The 20,971-nt window shown below is 44.9% G+C and overlaps 1 protein-coding gene across 1 annotated transcript in view; it reads right to left on the reverse strand.

Moving 5' to 3' along the window:
* spire1a (spire-type actin nucleation factor 1a) overlaps window positions 1–20,759 on the reverse strand; it is a 74,836-nt gene extending 54,077 nt beyond the window's left edge. The window contains exons 1-4 of the mRNA XM_029736102.1: window positions 20,058–20,759; window positions 11,244–11,275; window positions 1,103–1,342; window positions 277–402 (exon numbers count right to left, since the gene is read on the reverse strand). Coding sequence (XP_029591962.1) covers window positions 277–402; window positions 1,103–1,342; window positions 11,244–11,275; window positions 20,058–20,310 — 651 coding nt within the window. The 5' untranslated portion in view covers window positions 20,311–20,759. The remainder of the gene's footprint in view (window positions 1–276; window positions 403–1,102; window positions 1,343–11,243; window positions 11,276–20,057) is intronic.
* Window positions 20,760–20,971: the final 212 nt, after the last annotated feature.

Raw genomic sequence — 20,971 nt, forward strand, 5'->3', positions numbered from 1 at the left:
CATTTAAACACTACTGGTAGAGCTGTTGATCAGACTCCAGGCCTCTCCTCTCCTCTCCTCCAGCTGAGTCAGGGGCCTCTCCAACACCCGTTATGTCAAATTGATCAGCTGCTGAGTGAGGGGCCTCTCTAGTGAGTCAGTGATTGGGTGAATAAACGTGTCAGGGGCGTTCACCTCTCTAGTGAGTCAGTGATTGGGTGAATAAACGTGTCAGGGGCGTTCACCTCTCTAGTGTGTCAGTGATTGGGTGAATAAACGTGTCAGGGGCGTTCTCACCTCTTTGGCACTCCTGATCTTCTCCAGGAAGGTGCGTAGCTCCCTGGTCTCGGCGTAGAGCGCCCGACACACAGCCTGGTAGTGGTTAGGGGCATCAGACGGGCTGGGCAGGTGGGACGTACACAGCTGGAGGGAGGAGGGAGGGGGGGTCACAGTAATAAACTGATCATTTAACGTATACACAAATCATTATCATTAGAGGAAAGAGCTTGAGAAGACAGCCCAGAACAGAGTGTGACGGAGAGAGATTGTTGATGGATGATGCTCCCTGGGGAGCAACGGGCCCTAGTCAGTAAACCCTGATGTTCCCTGGGGAGCAACGGGCCCTAGCCAGTAAACCCTGATGTTCCCTGGGGAGCAACGGGCCCTAGCCAGTAAACCCTGATGTTCCCTGGGGAGCAACGGGCCCTAGTCAGTAAACCCTGATGTTCCCTGGGGAGCAACGGGCCCTAGTCAGTAAACCCTGATGTTCCCTGGGGAGCAACGGGCCCTAGCCAGTAAACCCTGATGTTCCCTGGGGAGCAACTGGTACTGTTACAGGTAACTATAGTGGAGACTAGTACTGTTACAGGTAACTATAGTGGAGACTAGTACTGTTACAGGTAACTATAGTGGAGACTAGTACTGTTACAGGTAACTATAGTGGAGACTAGTACTGTTACAGGTAACTATAGTGGAGACTAGTACTGTTACAGGTAACTATAGGGGATACAGTGAGACCGGTACAGGTAACTATAGTGGATACTAGTACTGTTACAGGTAACTATAGGGGATACAGTGAGACTGGTACAGGTAACTATAGGTGAGACAGTGAGACAGGACGAACCATAATGACGTCTCTGAATCCTTTAACATTACAGACAGTGTTTGGGTCTCCCTCGTCTTCCTCCTCCTCGGTGGCCTCGTAACCTTCATCAGGGCAGGGGTCACTGTCCCTCTCCTTCTCTGCCATGTTGGTCATCATGTCGATGAGTTGTTCCAGAGGCGGACTGAGCTCTCTCTCCTCGCTCTCCTTCAGACTGTAGTCCAACGCCTTGTAGATCATGATTCCCAGAGATTCAATCACCTACAGGACAAAAAAAACACAACAGGCCGTTACTCAGTCATATACAGAGCCAGTAAACACTAACCAACTGCTACCAACTCCTACTACCATTAGGATTCCCCAATGACAATATGAAGACCAGTCCAGACATATACATCATGTATCAGATGGACCATCCTGGACCAGATCAGGGTGGTAACTGACAGACAAATCAATGTCCCATGACCTCAGGTCCAAGTGAAACCATGACATAAAAAAATAGTTCCTGAACCCAAATAACAAATCTGTCTAATGTGGTGACTCAGTCTGTGATTGGTTCGTTCAGTCAATCCTGTTCCATTGGACTGGAAGTCAGCGCATGACTGTCCTTACGTCACACAAACCGATATTAATCTACGAACATACCAAGTTCCACTGGGGTGGTCCTTCTAGTGAAAAGTACTTGTCCGTCCGTCCGTCCCCCCCATGCCCTGCAAAAACAACTCAATCATCCCAAACGTGGAACTTGGTTGGTTGCAGGGCCAGGTGTAATTTAATGTTATATATATATATATATATATATATGACTCTTCTAAATATTAATGAACAAACACACAGCGCTGAATAAGAACCGGACCCTGTGAAAACAACTCAGTCAGTAAAAATGTGACCCTATTAAAAAGGTCAGGGATCCCCTTTCCATATAGGATCACTCCCCAGGGATCCCCTTTCCATATAGGATCACTCCCCAGGGATCCCCTTTCCATATAGGATCACTACCCAGGGATCCCCTTTCCATATAGGATCACTCCCCAGACCAGGGATCCCCTTTCCATATAGGATCACTACCCAGGGATCCCCTTTCCATATAGGATCACTACCCAGACCAGGGATCCCCTTTCCATATAGGATCACTCCCCAGACCAGGGATCCCCTTTCCATATAGGATCACTCCCCAGACCAGGGATCCCCTTTCCATATAGGATCACTCCCCAGACCAGGGATCCCCTTTCCATATAGGATCACTCCCCAGACCAGGGATCCCCTTTCCATATAGGATCACTCCCCAGACCAGGGATCCCCTTTCCATATAGGATCACTCCCCAGACCAGGGATCCCCTTTCCATATAGGATCACTACCCAGGGATCCCCTTTACATATAGGATCACTCCCCAGGCCAGGGATCCCCTTTCCATATAGGATCACTACCCAGGGATCCCCTTTCCATATAGGATCACTACCCAGGCCAGGGATCCCCTTTCCATATAGGATCACTACCCAGGGATCCCCTTTCCATATAGGATCACTACCCAGGGATCCCCTTTCCATATAGGATCACTCCCCAGACCAGGGATCCCCTTTCCATATAGGATCACTCCCCAGACCAGGGATCCCCTTTCCATATAGGATCACTACCCAGACCAGGGATCCCCTTTCCATATAGGATCACTACCCAGGGATCCCCTTTCCATATAGGATCACTACCCAGGGATCTCCTTTCCATATAGGATCACTACCCAGACCAGGGATCCCCTTTCCATATAGGATCACTACCCAGACCAGGGATCCCCTTTCCATATAGGATCACTACCCAGACCAGGGATCCCCTTTCCATATAGGATCACTCCCCAGACCAGGGATCCCCTTTCCATATAGGATCACTCCCCAGACCAGGGATCCCCTTTCCATATAGGATCACTCCCCAGACCAGGGATCCCCTTTCCATATAGGATCACTACCCAGACCAGGGATCCCCTTTCCATATAGGATCACTACCCAGGGATCCCCTTTCCATATAGGATCACTACCCAGGCCAGGGATCCCCTTTCCATATAGGATCACTACCCAGGGATCTCCTTTACATATAGGATCACTACCCAGGGATCTCCTTTCCATATAGGATCACTACCCAGGGATCTCCTTTACATATAGGATCACTCCCCAGACCAGGGATCCCCTTTCCATATAGGATCACTACCCAGACCAGGGATCCCCTTTCCATATAGGATCACTCCCCAGACCAGGGATCCCCTTTCCATATAGGATCACTACCCAGGGATCCCCTTTCCATATAGGATCACTCTCCAGGTGAGAGGGAGGGGCCAACAAGACCAGGGATCCCCTTTACAGCCCGATGTTTGTCTGCTAAAATCCAACGGTTACGTGACAGGGGATATCATAAGACTAATAAACCGTGTCCTTTTGTAGATGGGCGTCAGTGGTGTTCACCAGAATGTGGTTGGGATCATAGGGGTCTTCATCATCACACCAAGCCTCATGATCAACTGGTCAATGTGTCCGTGGTAACTGTCCTCGGTGCTGTAAATGAACCATACTCTCTCAGATGTCGCATCACACCTGTTAAGAGCTCTTTTCTATAACTTTGGGTGAAATCTATTTCTTATTGCAACGGCAAGTAAAATATGCCCTGTGTGTTTTATAGGAATGCAAGGTGTTTAATGTGAATGATTTTATGCTTACTGCTAATTTATTTTATTCTATCTATTTCTTCATATTTTCTAAAAAGACATTTGAACTAATTTTTTTTAAGGTCTAGGGGGGACTATAAGAATATTTTGAAGATAAATACACAACGCAGAGGATGAGAGGACTAAAAACTAGAGTACTAATGGTCAATAGGGAATTGTAAATAGGAGTTGTGTTTCAGTTCATCATCTGTTTAGAATCTGTGGAATGTCACTCCTGAACTCAGAGCGACGTGTGCTACGTTCTTTACATCGAGTCTGGAGCAGGATACTTGTTATTTGGCCATTGGCCCAGTGGTACTGCAAGGACTTCTGATTGGTCAACCCCACGCTAGGGTGGTGGGGGGGGGGTTATAAATGGCTTCCTGTTCCTTTGTTCGGTGGAGAAAAGCTGAGGACAGGGGAGACTGAACATCTCCCAGCATGACATCTTGATTTGTCCTTTTCAAATGAAGATATTTTTCTCCCCCTGATTTGCTTTGGAATTTGTGTTATTGAAGAATAACATAAATTGCTGACACATCAGAGGGAGGGGCCAACAAGGCCAGGCATCCCCTCTACAGATATAATCCCTCTAACTAGGTAAGAGGGAGGGGCCAACAAGCAGACCAAAACAGAGTGCTGAACATAGATCAGGACCTGTATTCACAGAGTCGATGCCCTGTGTGCGGACATAGGGCATCTACAAATCAGCTATGCTGCCATGTCCACAGACAGAGCATCTACAAAATCAGCCATGTCCACAGACAGAGCATCTACGATCAGCTATGCTGCCATGTCCACAGACAGGGCATCTACAATCAGCTATGCTGCCATGTCCACAGACAGGGCATCTACAAAATCAGCCATGTCCACAGACAGAGCATCTATGATCAGCTATGCTGCCATGTCCACAGACAGAGCATCTACGATCAGCTATGCTGCCATGTCCACAGACAGGGCATCTACAATCAGCTATGCTGCCATGTCCACAGACAGAGCATCTACAATCAGCTATGCTGCCATGTCCACAGACAGGGCATCTACAAAATCAGCCATGTCCACAGACAGAGCATCTACAATCAGCTATGCTGCCATGCCCACAGACAGACAGATGGCTAACAGCAGGTGAGCGCTGGGACAGATGAGGGCACAGCTCTACATTTAGCCACACAGTACTATCTGGTTCTGAGGGGGTGTAGTTAGGGGTCATTACCCCTGGTTCTGAGAGGGTGTATTTAGGGGTCATTACCCCTGGTTCTGAAGGGGTGTAGTTAGGGGTCATTACCCCTGGTTCTGAAGGGGTGTAGTTAAGGGTCATTACCTCTGGTTCTGAGGGGGTGTAGTTAGGGGTCATTACCTCTGGTTCTGAGGGGGTGTAGTTAGGGGTCATTATCCCTGGTTCTGAGGGGGTGTAGTTAGGGGTCATTACCCCTGGTTCTGAGGGGGTGTAGTTAGGGGTCATTACCCCTGGTTCTGAGGGGGTGTAGTTATGGAAGGAAGGTGCCCAAACAGTCATCCAGGGAGAGGCTGGGTGAGGGTGGCTACGGTCCAGCAGCTGCCAGGGCGGTGTCTCATCTGGCTGGGTACAGCACCAGTCTGTCTGGAGGACCGAAGGAAGGAGGGAGGACGGACAGAGGGAAGGAGGGAGGACGGACAGAGGGAAGGAGGGAGGACGGACAGAGGGAAGGAGGGAGGACAGACCAAGGGAGGACCGAGGGGTGTTGATTGGGCTGTGTGGCAGCGGTAATTTCTCTCATGAAATAAATAAACTTTTATCGTGAGTTGTGACCTAACGAACACCTCATTCTCAATGACACTTCACAGGTCATAAATAAATACATACTGGACACTATTAAATCGTGCTATAACCCTGCATTGCTTGCTCTTTGGGGTTTAGGCTGGTATCTCTAAAGCACTTTGGTGACAACTGCATATGTAAAAAGGGCTTTTTAAAATCCGATTGATTGATTGAATTTGAAACGTGTATAGGCTTCGATTCAGCTCATAAAATGGATCCCGTTCCCTGGTCGCGTGAGCCCGTTCCCCTGGTCGCGTGAGCCCGTCCCCTGGTCGCGTGAGCCCGTTCCCCTGGTCGCGTGAGCCCGTTCCCCTGGTCGCGTGAGCCCGTTCCCCTGGTCGCGTGAGCCCGTTCCCCTGGTCGCGTGAGCCCGTCCCCTGGTCGCGTGAGCCCGTTCCCCTGGTCGCGTGAGCCCGTTCCCCTGGTCGCGTGAGCCCGTTCCCCTGGTCGCGTGAGCCCGTTCCCCTGGTCGCGTGTTATCAGATGTGTTGGATTATAATCCACTCCATGGCTAAAGTAAATCATCAGAAGTGTTTTAGTATTATGTAACCTAATCCGTGTGTCTCTGGGCACCAGGCAGGGGTGGGCATGTGGAGGAATGTGATTGACAGGCAGCACAGGCCAGGTTAAACAGCTGATAACAGACTCATTGTCAGACAGCTACTTTTTCGTCTGTATAGCCTTCTCCTGCTAGAATGAACGATATCAAATCAAATTTTATCGATCACATACACATATTATTGCAGGTGCTTGTGTTCCTAACTCCAAGAGCAGTATCTAACAATACACACAAATCTAAAAAAGTTAAATAAAGGAATTAAAAAATATATATAAATAAATATTAGGACGAGCAATGTCAGAGTCCTGTGTGTGTTTATTTATTAAAAACCACACCGCCATTCGGAAAGTATTTCGACCCCTTGACCTTCTCCAAAAACATCCCCCCCAGCACGATGCTGCCACCAGGGGTGACTACTTACGGAAATGAGATGCAATTCTGTATTTATATTTTCAATACATTTGCAAAAATGTATAGAAACATGTTGTTTTCACATGGGCATTATATATGGGAGAAATACATCTAATTTAATCCATGTTGAATTCAGGCTGTAATTCAACATTAAGTCAAGGGGTATTAATACTCTGAATGTATGTCCATGGTATCGCGTCGGGACAAGTAAACCAAAGATCTTGTTTTGTATTTTCCTTGGATTCAAAGCCCATGTCGAGACCCTACCAGTGACGGCTGAAGTGACTCGTCAGTATAGCCTAGTGATGGGTTTTTCAGGAACAAACTGCTTTTTCTGGACAGATCGTTTAGAACGGCGTGAACTGAATGGCATCGGTGAGAGACATTATTTCGCATAGTGCTAGGCTCCTAGTGCTTTATGGCTGTTATCTCCAGATTAATACTGGTAGGCTCCTAGTGCTTTATGGCTGTTATCTGCAGATTAATAGTGGTAGGCTCCTAGTGCTTTATGGCAGTTATCTGCAGATTAATAGTGGTAGGCTCCTAGTGCTTTATGGCTGTTATCTCCAGATTAATACTGGTAGGCTCCTAGTGCTTTATGGCTGTTATCTCCAGATTAATAGTGGTAGGCTCCTAGTGCTTTATGGCTGTTATCTCCAGATTAATACTGGTAGGCTCCTAGTGCTTTATGGCTGTTATCTCCAGATTAATACTGGTAGGCTCCTAGTGCTTTATGGCTGTTATCTCCAGATTAATAGTGGTAGGCTCCTAGTGCTTTATGGCTGTTATCTCCAGATTAATACTGGTAGGCTCCTAGTGCTTTATGGCTGTTATCTCCAGATTAATAGTGGTAGGCTCCTAGTGCTTTATGGCTGTTATCTCCAGATTAATACTGGTAGGCTCCTAGTGCTTTATGGCTGTTATCTCCAGATTAATACTGGTAGGCTCCTAGTGCTTTATGGCTGTTATCTCCAGATTAATAGTGGTAGGCTCCTAGTGCTTTATGGCTGTTATCTCCAGATTAATAGTGGTAGGCTCCTAGTGCTTTATGGCTGTTATCTCCAGATTAATGGTGGTAGGCTCCTAGTGCTTTATGGCTGTTATCTCCAGATTAATAGTGGTAGGCTCCTAGTGCTTTATGGCTGTTATCTGCAGATTAATAGTGGTAGGCTCCTAGTGCTTTATGGCTGTTATCTCCAGATTAATAGTGGTAGGCTCCTAGTGCTTTATGGCTGTTATCTCCAGATTAATGGTGGTAGGCTCCTAGTGCTTCTTGGCTGTTATCTGCAGATTAATAGTGGTAGGCTCCTAGTGCTTTATGGCTGTTATCTCCAGATTAATGGTGGTAGGCTCCTAGTGCTTTATGGCTGTTATCTCCAGATTAATGGTGGTAGGCTCCTAGTGCTTTATGGCTGTTATCTCCAGATTAATAGTGGTAGGCTCCTAGTGCTTTATGGCTGTTATCTGCAGATTAATAGTGGTAGGCTCCTAGTGCTTTATGGCTGTTATCTGCAGATAAATTATGAAAACCTTTTGATGATGATGTTGAATCCTCACTGCAGGAACAATAGGTAGTGGAGAAAGAGCCTCATTCTGGTCCAAATGTGATAAAAGAAAAACAGACTGAAGGTTATAAAAGCTAATGATACTAATATGGTATTAAATATATTGAAATAAGCCGATAGTCTTTCAGTTTAATCCCTTCATTGTATATTTATTTGTTTAAAAGTAGGGGTGCACAATCTGGCAGGTTTGGGGGGGTTCTCCCAAACCATTTCTCTGCAATTCTATATGGTTTCTCAACATGTAATCTGTGTTTACTTAACAGAACATATTTTCATAGGTTCTTGACACAATAAATAAAAATTGAAGGAGTAGACTAGTTCAATAATGTATCACCAGGCCCAAACAGTCCTCTGAGACCTGAAAAGGGAAGTGAACAAGATGGAGGGGCAACGTTTTGTAATGAATGTAACTAGGATAGAGTACTGCCCTGCCCTAGCTGACAGCTGAACAAGCCATCCACCCTCTAGTTCAGAATTCGGCACCCTATTCAATGCACTACTTTAGACCAGAGCCCCATGGGACACCAAAGGTCATTTGGGACACCACCCTAATAGGATGCTTCCCATAATCCCACTTTAATATATCAACGTAATCTCTAAACTAGAGACCGACTAGGTTAAACTCCTGTCTGTCTACCAGAGAGACAGAGAGACAGAGACACAGAGAGACAGAGAGACAGAGACACACAGAGAGACACAGAGAGATAGAGAGACAGAGACACAGAGACACAGAGACACAGAGAGACAGAGAGACAGAGAGACAGAGAGACAGAGAGACAGAGAGACAGAGAGACAGTCTTGGTAAACTGCATCTCGCAATGTCTTCACTTTCTTGCATGCCTCACAAATTCACCACAGTAGCACAAAACTACCGAATATAAATGTTGACACTCCTAGCAACACCACCAAATATAATGTTGACCCACCTAGCAACACCACCAAATATAATGTTGACCACCCTAGCAACACCACCAAATATAATGTTGACCCCCCTAGCAACACCACCAAATATAATGTTGACCCCCCTAGCAACACCACCAAATATAATGTTGACCCATCCTAGCAACACCACCAAATATAATGTTGACCCCCCCCTAGCAACACCACCAAATATAATGTTGACCCCCCCTAGCAACACCACCAAATATAATGTTGACCCCCCCCTAGCAACACCACCAAATATAATGTTGACCCCCCCCTAGCAACACCACCAAATATAATGTTGACACTCCAAGCAACACCACCAAATATAATGTTGACCCCTCCTAGCAACACCACCAAATATAATTTTGCCCTCCCTAGCAACACCACCAAATATAATGTTGCCCCCCTAGCAACACCACCAAATATAATGTTGACACTCGTTAGCAACACCACCAAATATAATGTTGACACTCCCTAGCAACACCACCAAATATAATGTTGACACCCCTAGCAACAACATTGACAACAAGTCTTATGGTGGTAGTGACTGCCCATTACTGATTTACCATTATTTATTCACATTACTTTAATAAAATGTGTTTTATTTATTGATTTATTAGACAAGTCTAAGCAGGCATGCAATGGATTATTGTCATTGTAGTTAATTAACACTTTTTCTGCACTAAACTTCTTAGAATATCGGCCTGTTAGAAACTACAACATCGCACAGTTCAGACTTCATCTAAATTATCTTTACAGAAACTAATCAACGTAATGGAATTTGAAATAATTGAACAGACGGTCAATTCGTTTAAAAAAACGAAAAAACAAACTGTTGGTTAATCGCTCAGCACCTAGTTTGACCAATTCCCTCTGTATGCATGTTCTAACCAAGCTGCAGCAGCCATCCCATTAGAGGAGTTGACTGTGAAAGTGGGTCAGGGATCCACACAAGTGAGAGCCAGATTAGAGCCAGAGATTAGACCCAGAGGGAAACTCATTTAGACCAGCTGAATCGCATCAGAGAGAGAGGCAACACTATAGGGTTATTATTTAGGTGGAGCAAACAATCCCACAGAGAGATTGTGAACATTAAGAATCTGAATTATTTGAAAACAAGTTCTAAAATGTCATAAAAAGAAGAATATGATGACAGTTCATGTCAGCAGGGGAATGCTGTGGGGGGGAATGCTGTGGGGGGGAATGCTGTGGGGGGGAATGCTGTGGGGGGGAATGCTGTGGGGGGAATGCTGGGCCCATGCTGTGGGGGGAATGCTGGGCCCATGCTGTGGGGGGAATGCTGGGCCCATGCTGTGGGGGGGAATGCTGTGGGGGGAATGCTGTGGGGGGGAATGCTGGGCCCATGCTGTGGGGGGAATGCTGGGCCCATGCTGTGGGGGGGAATGCTGGGCCCATGCTGTGGGGGGGAATGCTGTGGGGGGAATGCTGGGCCCATGCTGTGGGGGAATGCTGGGCCCATGCTGTGGGGGAATGCTGGGCCCATGCTGTGGGGGAATGCTGGGCCCATGCTGTGGGGGAATGCTGTGGGGGGAATGCTGGGCCCATGCTGTGGGGCTTCACAATGGAGCATAGGGGTCACGCTAAGCTGGTACAAACCCCACCGCGTCACAGTGGTCACGCTAGGCTGGTACAAACCCCACCGCGTCACAGTGGTCACGCTAGGCTGGTACAAACCCCCCCGCGTCACGCTAGGCTGGTACAAACCCCACCGCGTCACAGTGGTCACGCTAGGCTGATACAAACCCCACCGCGTCACAGTGGTCACGCTAGGCTGGTACAAACCCCACCGCGTCACAGTGGTCACGCTAGGCTGGTACAAACCCCCCCGCGTCACGCTAGGCTGGTACAAACCCCCCCCGCGTCACGCTAGGCTGGTACAAACCCCACCGCGTCACGCTAGGCTGGTACAAACCCCACCGCGTCACGCTAGGCTGGTACAAACCCCACCGCGTCACGCTAGGCTGGTACAAACCCCACCGCGTCACGCTAGGCTGGTACAAACCACAGTGGTCACGCTAGGCTGGTACAGACGGTTTATAATGGTTTTCATGGTGGGCACTGGGCTCTGTAACTGGGTTGGTTCTCATTCCATTAAACACAGCTGGCTAAATGTTATACACCACAGTCTTACGCTACTGTAAAAGCCTAAAAGCAGAATACAAGGCCCAGTTCTGGAAGCATGGTATATGTAGCTCACCTCTAAGGACGTGTTAGGAGGTCTGGGTTGATCTAGAAAGAAAAAGAGAGAAGTTAATTAAATATACACCGCGACGGACTAGAGGTCGACCGATTAATCGACATGGCCGATTACTAGTTTTCATAACAAATCGGTAATCTGCCTTTTTGGACGCTGATTACATTGCAATCCATGAGGAAACTGCACGGCAGGTTGCCCACCTGTTACGCGAGTGCCTTGTCAACAGGACCTTGTAGCTGTAATGAGCCAAGGTAAGGTGCAAGTTAGCATTAAACTTCTCATTAAAAAAAAACAATCAATCTTAACATAATCACTAGTTAACTACACATGGTTGATGCTATTACTCGGTGAACTAGCTTGTTCTGCGTTGCACATAATCAATGCGGTGCCTGTTAATTTATCATTGAATCACAGCCTACTTCACCTAACGGGTGATGATTTAACAAAAACACATTTGCGAAAAAAAGCCCATTCGTTGCACAAGTGTACCTAACCATAAACATCAATGCCCGTCTTAAAATCAATCACAGTATATTTTTTTAAACCTGCATATTTAGTTAAAATAAATGCATGTTAGCAGGTAATATTAACTAGGGAAATTGTGTCACTTCTCTTGCGTTCAGTGCAAGCAGAGTCAGGGTATATGCAACAGTTTGGGCCGCCTGGCTCGTTGCGAAGTGTGTTTCTTCCTAACAAAGAATGTAATTAATTTGCCAGAATTTTACATAATTATGACATAACATTGAAGGTTGTGCAATGTAACATTAATAGACTTATGGATGCCACCCGTTAGATAAAATTCAGAACGGTTCCGTATTTCACTGAAAGAATAAACATTTTGTTTACTAAATTATATTTTCCGGATTTGACCATATTAATGACCTAAGGCTCGTATTTCTGTGTGTTTAATATAATAAAGTCTATGATTTGATAACGCAGTCTGACTGAGCGGTGGTAGGCAGCAGCAGGCTCGTAAGCATTCATTCAAACAGCACCTTCCTGTGTTTGCCAGCAGCTCTTAGAAATGCTTGAAGCACAGCGCCGTTTATGAATTCAAGCCTATCAACTTCCAAGATTAGGCTGGCAATACTATAGTGCCTATAAAAACATCCAATAGTCAAAAGGTATAGTCGACACGTCAAAATTCCTATAATAACTACAACCTAAAACTTCTTAACTGGGAATATTGAACCACCAGCTTTCACATGTTCTCATGTTCGGAGCAAGGAACTTAAATGTTATCTATTTTACATGGCACATATTGCACTTTTACTTTCTTCTCCAACACTGTGTTTTTGCATTATTTAAACCAAATTGAACATGTTTCATTATTTAGTTGCAACTAAATAGATTTTATTGATGTATAATATTTATTATATGAAGTTAAAATAAAAGGGTTCATTGTTCATTCAGTATTGTTGTAATTCTCATTGTTAAAAACACAAATATATATATATATATAAATAAAAGAAAAGAAAATAAATAAATATATATATAATAAAAAAGCCAAATCCTCCAATAATCAGTATTGGCGTTAAAATCATAATCCGTCAACCTCCAACACAGACCCGAGCACCACCACTAGATACATAGAGACGTTGCTTCAAAATATCCACATCATTTTCCTCCTCATGAAGCCATCTATTTTGTGAAGTGCACCAGTCCCTCCTGCAGAAAAGCACCCGCACAACATGATGCTGCCACCCCCGTGCTTCACGATTGGGATGGTGTTCTTCAGCTCCAAACATAACGATGGTCATTATGGCCAAAGAGTTCTATTTTTGTTTCATCAGACAAGAGGACATTTCTCCAAAAAGAATGATCTTTGTCCCCATGTGCAGCTGCAAACAGTAGTGTGGATTTTCTATGGCGGTTTTGGAGCAGTGGCTTCTTCCTTGCTGAGCGGCCTTTCAGGTTATGTCGATATAGGACTCGTTTTACTGTGGATATAGATACTTTTGTACCCGTTTCCTCCAGCATCTTCACAAGGTCCTTTGCTGTTGTTCTGGGATTGATTAGCACTTTTCGCACCAAAGTACATTCATCTCTAGGAGACAGAACGCGTCTCCTTCCTGAGCAGTATGACGGCTGCATGGTCCCATGGTGTTTATACTTGCGTACTATTGTTTGTACAGATGAACGTGGTACCTTCAGGCATTTGGAAATTGCTCCCAAGGATGAACCAGACTTGTGGAGGTCTACAATGTTTTTTCTGAGGTCTTGGCTGATTTCTTTGGATTTTCCCATGATGTCAAGCAAAGAGGCACTGAGTTTGAAAGTAGGCCTTGAAATACAGCCACAGGTACACCTCCAATTGACTCAAATGATGTCAATTAGCCTATCAGAAGCTTCTAAAGCCATGACATAATTTTCTGAAATTTTCCAAGCTGTTTAAAGGCACAGTCAACTTAGTGTATGTAAACTTCTGACCCACTGGAATTGTGATACAGTGAATTATAAGTGAAATAATCTGCCTGTAAACAATTGGTGGAAAAATGACTTGTGTCATGAACAGAGTAGATGTCCTAAACGACTTGCCAAAACTATAGTTTGTTAACAAGAAATATGTGGAGTGGTTGAAAAACAAGTTATGACGCCAACCTAAGTGTATGTAAACTTCCGACTTCAACTGTAGAACACTGCTCCGGTGGTAAGCTGCAGAGCTAGCAAGCGCTAGGCATCAACCTAATAGACCTCACGTGTTTTTCATCCCGCCATAATCAGAGGCAGGACAGGCAGACCTTCCTTCCCAAAATACCTCACCTTATAAAGCTGCTGGACAACAACCACTCAGGTTCTGATTCAGTCAAACAGGAGGGTTGTTTTTGCATTTTCTGATGAAGTGTGATACACACATTAACAGAGACTGTGCTCTGGATGTGACGTTACGCAGGTTTGACAAACCAAAACACAACCAATCCCAGCCAGAACACAACCAATCCCAGCCAGAACACAACCAAACCAGAACACAACCAATCCAAACCAGAACACAACCAATCCAAACCAGAACACAACCAATCCAAACCAGAACACAACCAATCCCAGCCAGGGGGCCATTATTTCTCACCATCCAATGGCTTCCGGCAGTGAGAGAGTGTGTGTGTGGTAGAGGGTAATAATATATCAACAACAGCATGAAAAGGAAATCAAGCGGCTGTGTTGTCAACTAATTATCCTCCCCCCCTTACCTACTCAGACGTTAAACCACATGCTAGACAGACTACGGCTTTATACCACAGGCTCACCAACACTACACAGGCAAGCAGCCGCTCTAACTCCATGATTGCGTCCCAATAATCTCTCCTTCCTCCCGAAGTGTGCACTGGTTCACTACTCCCCACACATGTAAAAGCGTAGGCATCAGTTAGACTAGAGGGAGTTTCCAAATACCAGTCATTTCTTTTCAAAATCAATGAAGGGAAGTGAATAAGACAACTCTACGGGAGAAAGGAGAGATTATTTGGACGCAACCTACCTCTGGCCAAACAAATACCCTTTGGGAATCAGGTCTGTGAGTGATGGATCCTGGTCAAAGGCCTTGTTTACAAACATATATCATTTGATTACTAGGCATATTGCAATCAAAAATGATTGATACAGTGATTAATCATGAACAAATAAATTCATTCATAATTAACAGGCATTACTAAGCAGCTTCATTGACTTCCGGCGCCGACAGAGATGGCCGCCTCTCTTCGCGTTCCTAGGAAACTATGCAGTATTTCGTTTTTTTGTGTTATTTCTTACATTGTTACCCCAGGTAATCTTAGGTTTTATTACATAGAGTCAGGAGGAACTGTTGGATATAAGAGCAACGTCAACTCACCAACATTACAACCAGAAATACGACTTTCCAGAAGCGGACAATGGATCGGATCCCAGCCGGCGACCCAAAACAACGACGACGTAGAAGACGGAGCGGTCTTCTGGTCAGGCTCCGTAGACGGGCACATCGCGCACCGCTCCCGAGCATACTACTCGCCAATGTCCAGTCTCTTGACAACAAGATAGACGAAATCCGAGCAAGGGTAGCATTCCAGAGAGAAATCCGAGACTAACGTTCTTTGTTTCACGGAAACATGGCTCACTCGAGACACGCTATCTGAGTCGGTACAGCCACCTGGTTTCTTCACGCATCGCGCCGACAGAAACAAGCATCTCTCTGGTAAGAAGAAGGGCGGGGGTGTATGCCTTATGATTAACGAGACGTGGTGTGATCATAACAACATACAGGAACTCCTTTTGTTCATCCGACTTAGAATTCCTCACTATCATATGCCGACCGCATTATCTACCAAGAGAATTCTCTTCAATCATAATCACAGTCGTGTATAGCCACCCTCAAGCAAACACATCGACGGCCCTGAAAGAACTTCATTGGACTCTATGTAAACTGGAAACCACATATCCTGAGGCTGCATTTATTGTAGCTGGGTATTTTAACAAGGCTAATCTGAAAACAAGGCTCCCCAAATTCTATCAGCATATCGATTGTGCTACCAGGGCTGGCAAAACCCTAGACCACTGTTATTCTAACTTCCGCGACGCATATAAGGCCCTCCCCCGCCCTCCCTTCGGAAAATCTGACCACGACTCCATTTTGTTGCTCCCAGCCTATAGACAGAAACTAAAACAGGAAGCTCCCGCCCTCAGGCCTGTTCAACGCTGGTCCAACCAATTGGATTCCACGCTTCAAGATTGCTTCGATCACGTGGACTGGGATATGTTCCGCATAGCGGCGAATAACATTGACGAATACGCTGATTCGGTGTGCGAGTTCATTAACAAGTGCATCGGCGATGTCGTATCCACAGCGTCTATTAAAACTTTCTCAAACCAGAAACTGCGGATTGATGGCAGCAGTCACGCAAAACTGAATGTGCGAACCACTGCTTTTAAATCAGGGCAAGGTGACCGGAAACATGACCGAATACAAACAGTGTAGCTATTCCCTCCGCAAGGCAATCAAACAAGCTAAGCATCAGTACAGAGACAAAGTGGAGTCGCAATTCAACGGCTCAGACACAAGAGGTATGTGGCAGGGTCTACAGACAATCACTGACTACAAAAGAAAAACCAGCCACATTGCGGATAACGATGCCTTGCTCCCAGACAGACTAAACAACTTTTTTGCTCGCTTTGAGGATAATACAGTGCCACTGATATGGCCCGCTACCAAAACCTGCGGGCTCTCCTTCACTGTAGTCAACGTGAGTAAAACATTTAAACGCGTTAACCCTCACAAGGCTGCCGGCCCAGACGGCATCCCCGGCCGCGTCCTCAGAGCATGCGCAGAACAGCTGGCTGGTGTGTTTACAGACATATTCAATCAATCCCTATCCCAGTCTGCTGTCCCCACATGCTTCAAGAGGGCCACCATTGTTCCTGTTCCCAAGAAAGCTAAGGTAACTCAGCTAAATGACTACCGCCCTGTAGCACTCACTTCTGTCATCATGAAGTGCTTTGAGAGACTAGTCAAGGATCATATCACCTCCACCCTACCTGACACCCTAGACCCACTCTAATTTGCTTACTGACCCAATAGGTCCACAGACGACGCAATCGCCATCACACTGCCCTAACCCATCTGGACAAGAGGAATACCCATGTAAGAATGCTGTTCATCGATTATAGCTCAGCATTTAACACCATAGTACCCTCCAAACTCGTCATTAAGCTCGAGACCCTGGGTCTCGACCCCGCCCTGTGCAACTGGGTCCTGGACTTCCTGACGGGCCGCCCCCAGGTGGTGAAGGTAGGAAACAACATCTTCACCCTGCTGATCCTCAACACTGGGTCCCAACAAGGGTGCGTTCTCAGCCCTATCCTGTGACTGCGTGGTCATGCACGCCTCCAACTCAATCATCAAGTTTGCAGACGACACTACAGTGGTAGGCTTGATTACCAACAACGACGAGACGGCCTACAGGGAGGAGGTGAGGGCCCTCGGAGTGTGGTGTCTGGAAAATAACTTCACAGGTTACAGGTCAACGGATTAGGATTTTTCAACGCCGATACCGATTATTGGAGGACCAAAAAAAGCCGATACCAATTAAATCGGACAATTTTTTTATTTATTTATTTGTAATAATGACAATTACAACAATACTGAATGAACACTTATTTTAACTTAAAATAATACAGAAATACTATCAATTTAGCCTCAAATAAATAATGAAACATGTTCAATTTAGTTTAAATAATGCAAAAACAAAGTGCTGGAGAAGAAAGTAAAAGTGCAATATGTGCCATGTAAAAAAGCTAACGTTAAAGTTCCTTGCTCAGAACATGAGAACATAAGAAAGCTGGTGGTCTTCAATATTCCCAGTTAAGAAGTTTTAGGTTGAAGTTATTATAGGAATTATAGGACTATTTCTCTCTATACGATTTGTATTTCATATACCTTTGACTATTGGATGTTCTTTTAGGCACTTCAGTATTGCCAGTGTAACAGTATAGCTTCCGTCCCTCTCCTCGCTCCTACCTGGGCTCGAACCAGGAACACATCGACAACAGCCACCCTCGAAGCAGCGTTACCCATGTAGAGCAAGGGGAACAGCTACTCCAAGTCTCAGAGCGAGTGACGTTTGAAACGCTATTAGCGCGCACCCGCTAACTAGCTAGCCATTTCACATCGGTTACACCAACTTAATCTTGGGAGTTGATAAGCTTGAAGTCATAAACAGCGCAATGCTTGAAGAATTGCGAAGAGCTGCTGGCAAAACGCACGAAGGTGCTGTTTGAATGAATGCTTACGAGCCTGCTGCTGCCTACCATTGCTCAGTCAGACTGCTCTATCAAATATCAAATCATAGACTTAATTATAACATAATAACACACAGAAATACGAGCCTTAGGTCATTAATATGGTCGAATCCGGAAACTATCATTTCAAAAATGAAACGTTTATTATTTCAGTGAAATACGGAACCGGGTGGCATCCCTAAGTCTAAATATTTCTGTTACATTGCACAACCTTCAATGTTATGTCATAATTATGTACAATTCTGGCAAATTAATTCCGGCCTTTGTTAGGAATAAATACACTTCACACAGTTCGCAATGAACCAGGCGGCCCAAACTGCTGTATATACCCTGACTGCTTGCACGGAACGCAAGAGAAGTGACACAAATTCATGTTAGCTGGCAATATTAACTAAATATGCAGGTTTAAAAATATATACTTGTGTATTGATTTTAAAGAAAGGCATTGATGTTTATGGTTATGTACATTGATGCAACGACAGTGCTTTTTTCGCAAATGCGCTTGTTAAATCATCACCCGTTTGTCGAAGTAGGCTGTGATTCGATGAGAAATTAACAGGCACCGCATCGATTATATGCAACGCAGGACACGTTAGATATTACTAGTTTATCATCAACCATGTGTAGTTAACTAGTGATTATGTTAAGATTGATAGTTTTTTATGAGAAGTTTAATGCTAGCTAGCAACTTACCTTTGCTTCTTGCTGCCCTCGCATAACAGGTAGTCAGCCTGCCACGCAGGTTCCTCGTGGAGTGCAATGTAAGGCAGGTGGTTAGAGCGTTGGACAAGTAACCGGAAGTTTACATAGAGTCCAATAAAGTTCTTTCAGGGCCGTCGATGTGTCTGCTTGAGGGTGGATATACACGACTGTGATTATGATCGAAGAGAATTCTCTTGGTAGATAATGCGGTCAGCATTTGATAGTGAGGAATTCTAAGTCGGATGAACAAAAGGACTTGAGTTCCTGTATGTTGTTATGATCACACAACGTCTCGTTAACGAATCCCCGAATCCCCCTGAACAAGGCAGTTAACCCCCGTTCCTAGGCCGTTATTGAAAATAAGAATGTGTTCTTAATCTGACTTGCCTAGTTAAATTAAGGTGTAATTGTTTTTTTTAAATAATAGGCAAATCGGTGGCCAAAAATACCGATTGTTATGAAAACTTGAAATCGGCCCAAATTAATCGGCCATTCCGATTAATCAGTCGACCTCTAGTACAGGTGCATCAAAGCGGGGACCGAGAGACTGAAAAACAGCTTCTATCTCAAGGCCATCAGACTGTTAAACAGCCATCACTAACTCAGAGAGCCTGCTGCCAACATACTGACTCAACTCCACCCACTTCAATAATGGTAAAATTGATGTAATCAATTTATCACTAGCCACTTTATATGTTGAAATTAGATCATGTTTTCATACCCTGCATTGCTCATGTCATATGTATATACTGTACGCTATACCATCTACTGCATCTTGCCATCTTGATGTAATTAGATGTACCACTAGCCACTTTAAACAATGCCACTTTATATAATGTTTACATACCCTACATTACTCATCTCATATGTATATACTGTACTCTATACCATCTACTGCATCTTGCCTATGTCGTTCGGCCATCACTCATTCATATATTTTTATGTACATATTCGTATTCATTCCTTTACACTTGTGTGTATAAGGTAGTTGTTGTGAAATTGTTAGGTTATATTACTTGTTAGATATTACTGCATGGTCGGAACTAGAAGCACAAGCATTTTGCTACACTCGCATTAACATCAGCTAACCATGTATATGTGACAAATACATTTGATTTGGCTAAACGAAACAAATATGTATAAAGTAATTGGTTTAGGCCTCTGCCAGAGTAAAGATGAGGAAATCCGATTCAATCTCAGAGAAGCATGGCGTCTATCCATGTATATCCTAACCAATTAGCCAGGGACACTTCAGTTAACCATGCAAATAGGGGAGCCTAGATTGGACCTACTAAGCTTTTTGAAGCCTAACTCTATTCCCATTTTGACAGACATTGTGTTGTTTACCTGTGCTGTCTCGGTGGTGTAACGTCACTGTTCCATCTCTCAGAATCCGCACATCTCCAGGTCCTTCAATCCTTCTCGGTAAATCCCCAACTGAAGCGCTGGAGGTCCTGGACTGTCTCCTCCGGTGTTTCTGGACCAAAGTTCTGCAACATTGGTAACAAACAGCCCATCCCTGCTCTTCATTGATCGGCTGGTTGTACAACGATAAGATCTCCTCCAAGGAAAGCTCCTCTACTCCATCGGTGATGTCCATGTTCACGTCAAACGGCGTTCAGACACTGATTAACACCGATATCCCGGAGAAGCGTTGGTGAGATCAACATACCGTCCCTCGGTCCCCGGCCGTTTTCTCCACCTTCACACCATTATTATATCCACGTAAATACTGCCAGTCTTCGGCAGAAAAAATAAATATATATATAGGCGTAAGAAACGGGTTTTAATACAGAAATAAATAAATAAACGTCCAAACTCGTTGTGATGTCCGTATTCCTCAACTGTCTCATCCGCTGATTCCACGTCCAACAATTTATTACGGCCGCTAACAGAGAGGATTTACTCTGCCCACAATCTGTCCGCGTCAGATAAGACTTTTCTCTATGGAGTGATAGTATAGTCTGTCGAATTACATGAGGCTTAGTTTATAGAATATACGTTTCGTAATGTTTAGCCTGTTACAAATATACTGATATAAGTGGAGACGTGTGTCATTCCGGCAACTTTGAGGAAAAACGACTGTTGTTCTCACGCATATACGCCCTCTCATTGGCTAGAATGGTCCCACCTGATCTCACTTGCCTTCACTCATTCAGGACATGTATTTCCATTGTTAGGGCGGTCACTCGACTATCTTGGCAATATAATAGATCATCTTTACCGCCAATCACATGGTGCGTTTTTAAATTCAGTCTGGA

The sequence above is a fragment of the Salmo trutta genome, chromosome 36 (genome assembly GCF_901001165.1).
Source record: "Salmo trutta chromosome 36, fSalTru1.1, whole genome shotgun sequence".
NCBI lineage: Eukaryota > Metazoa > Chordata > Actinopteri > Salmoniformes > Salmonidae > Salmo > Salmo trutta.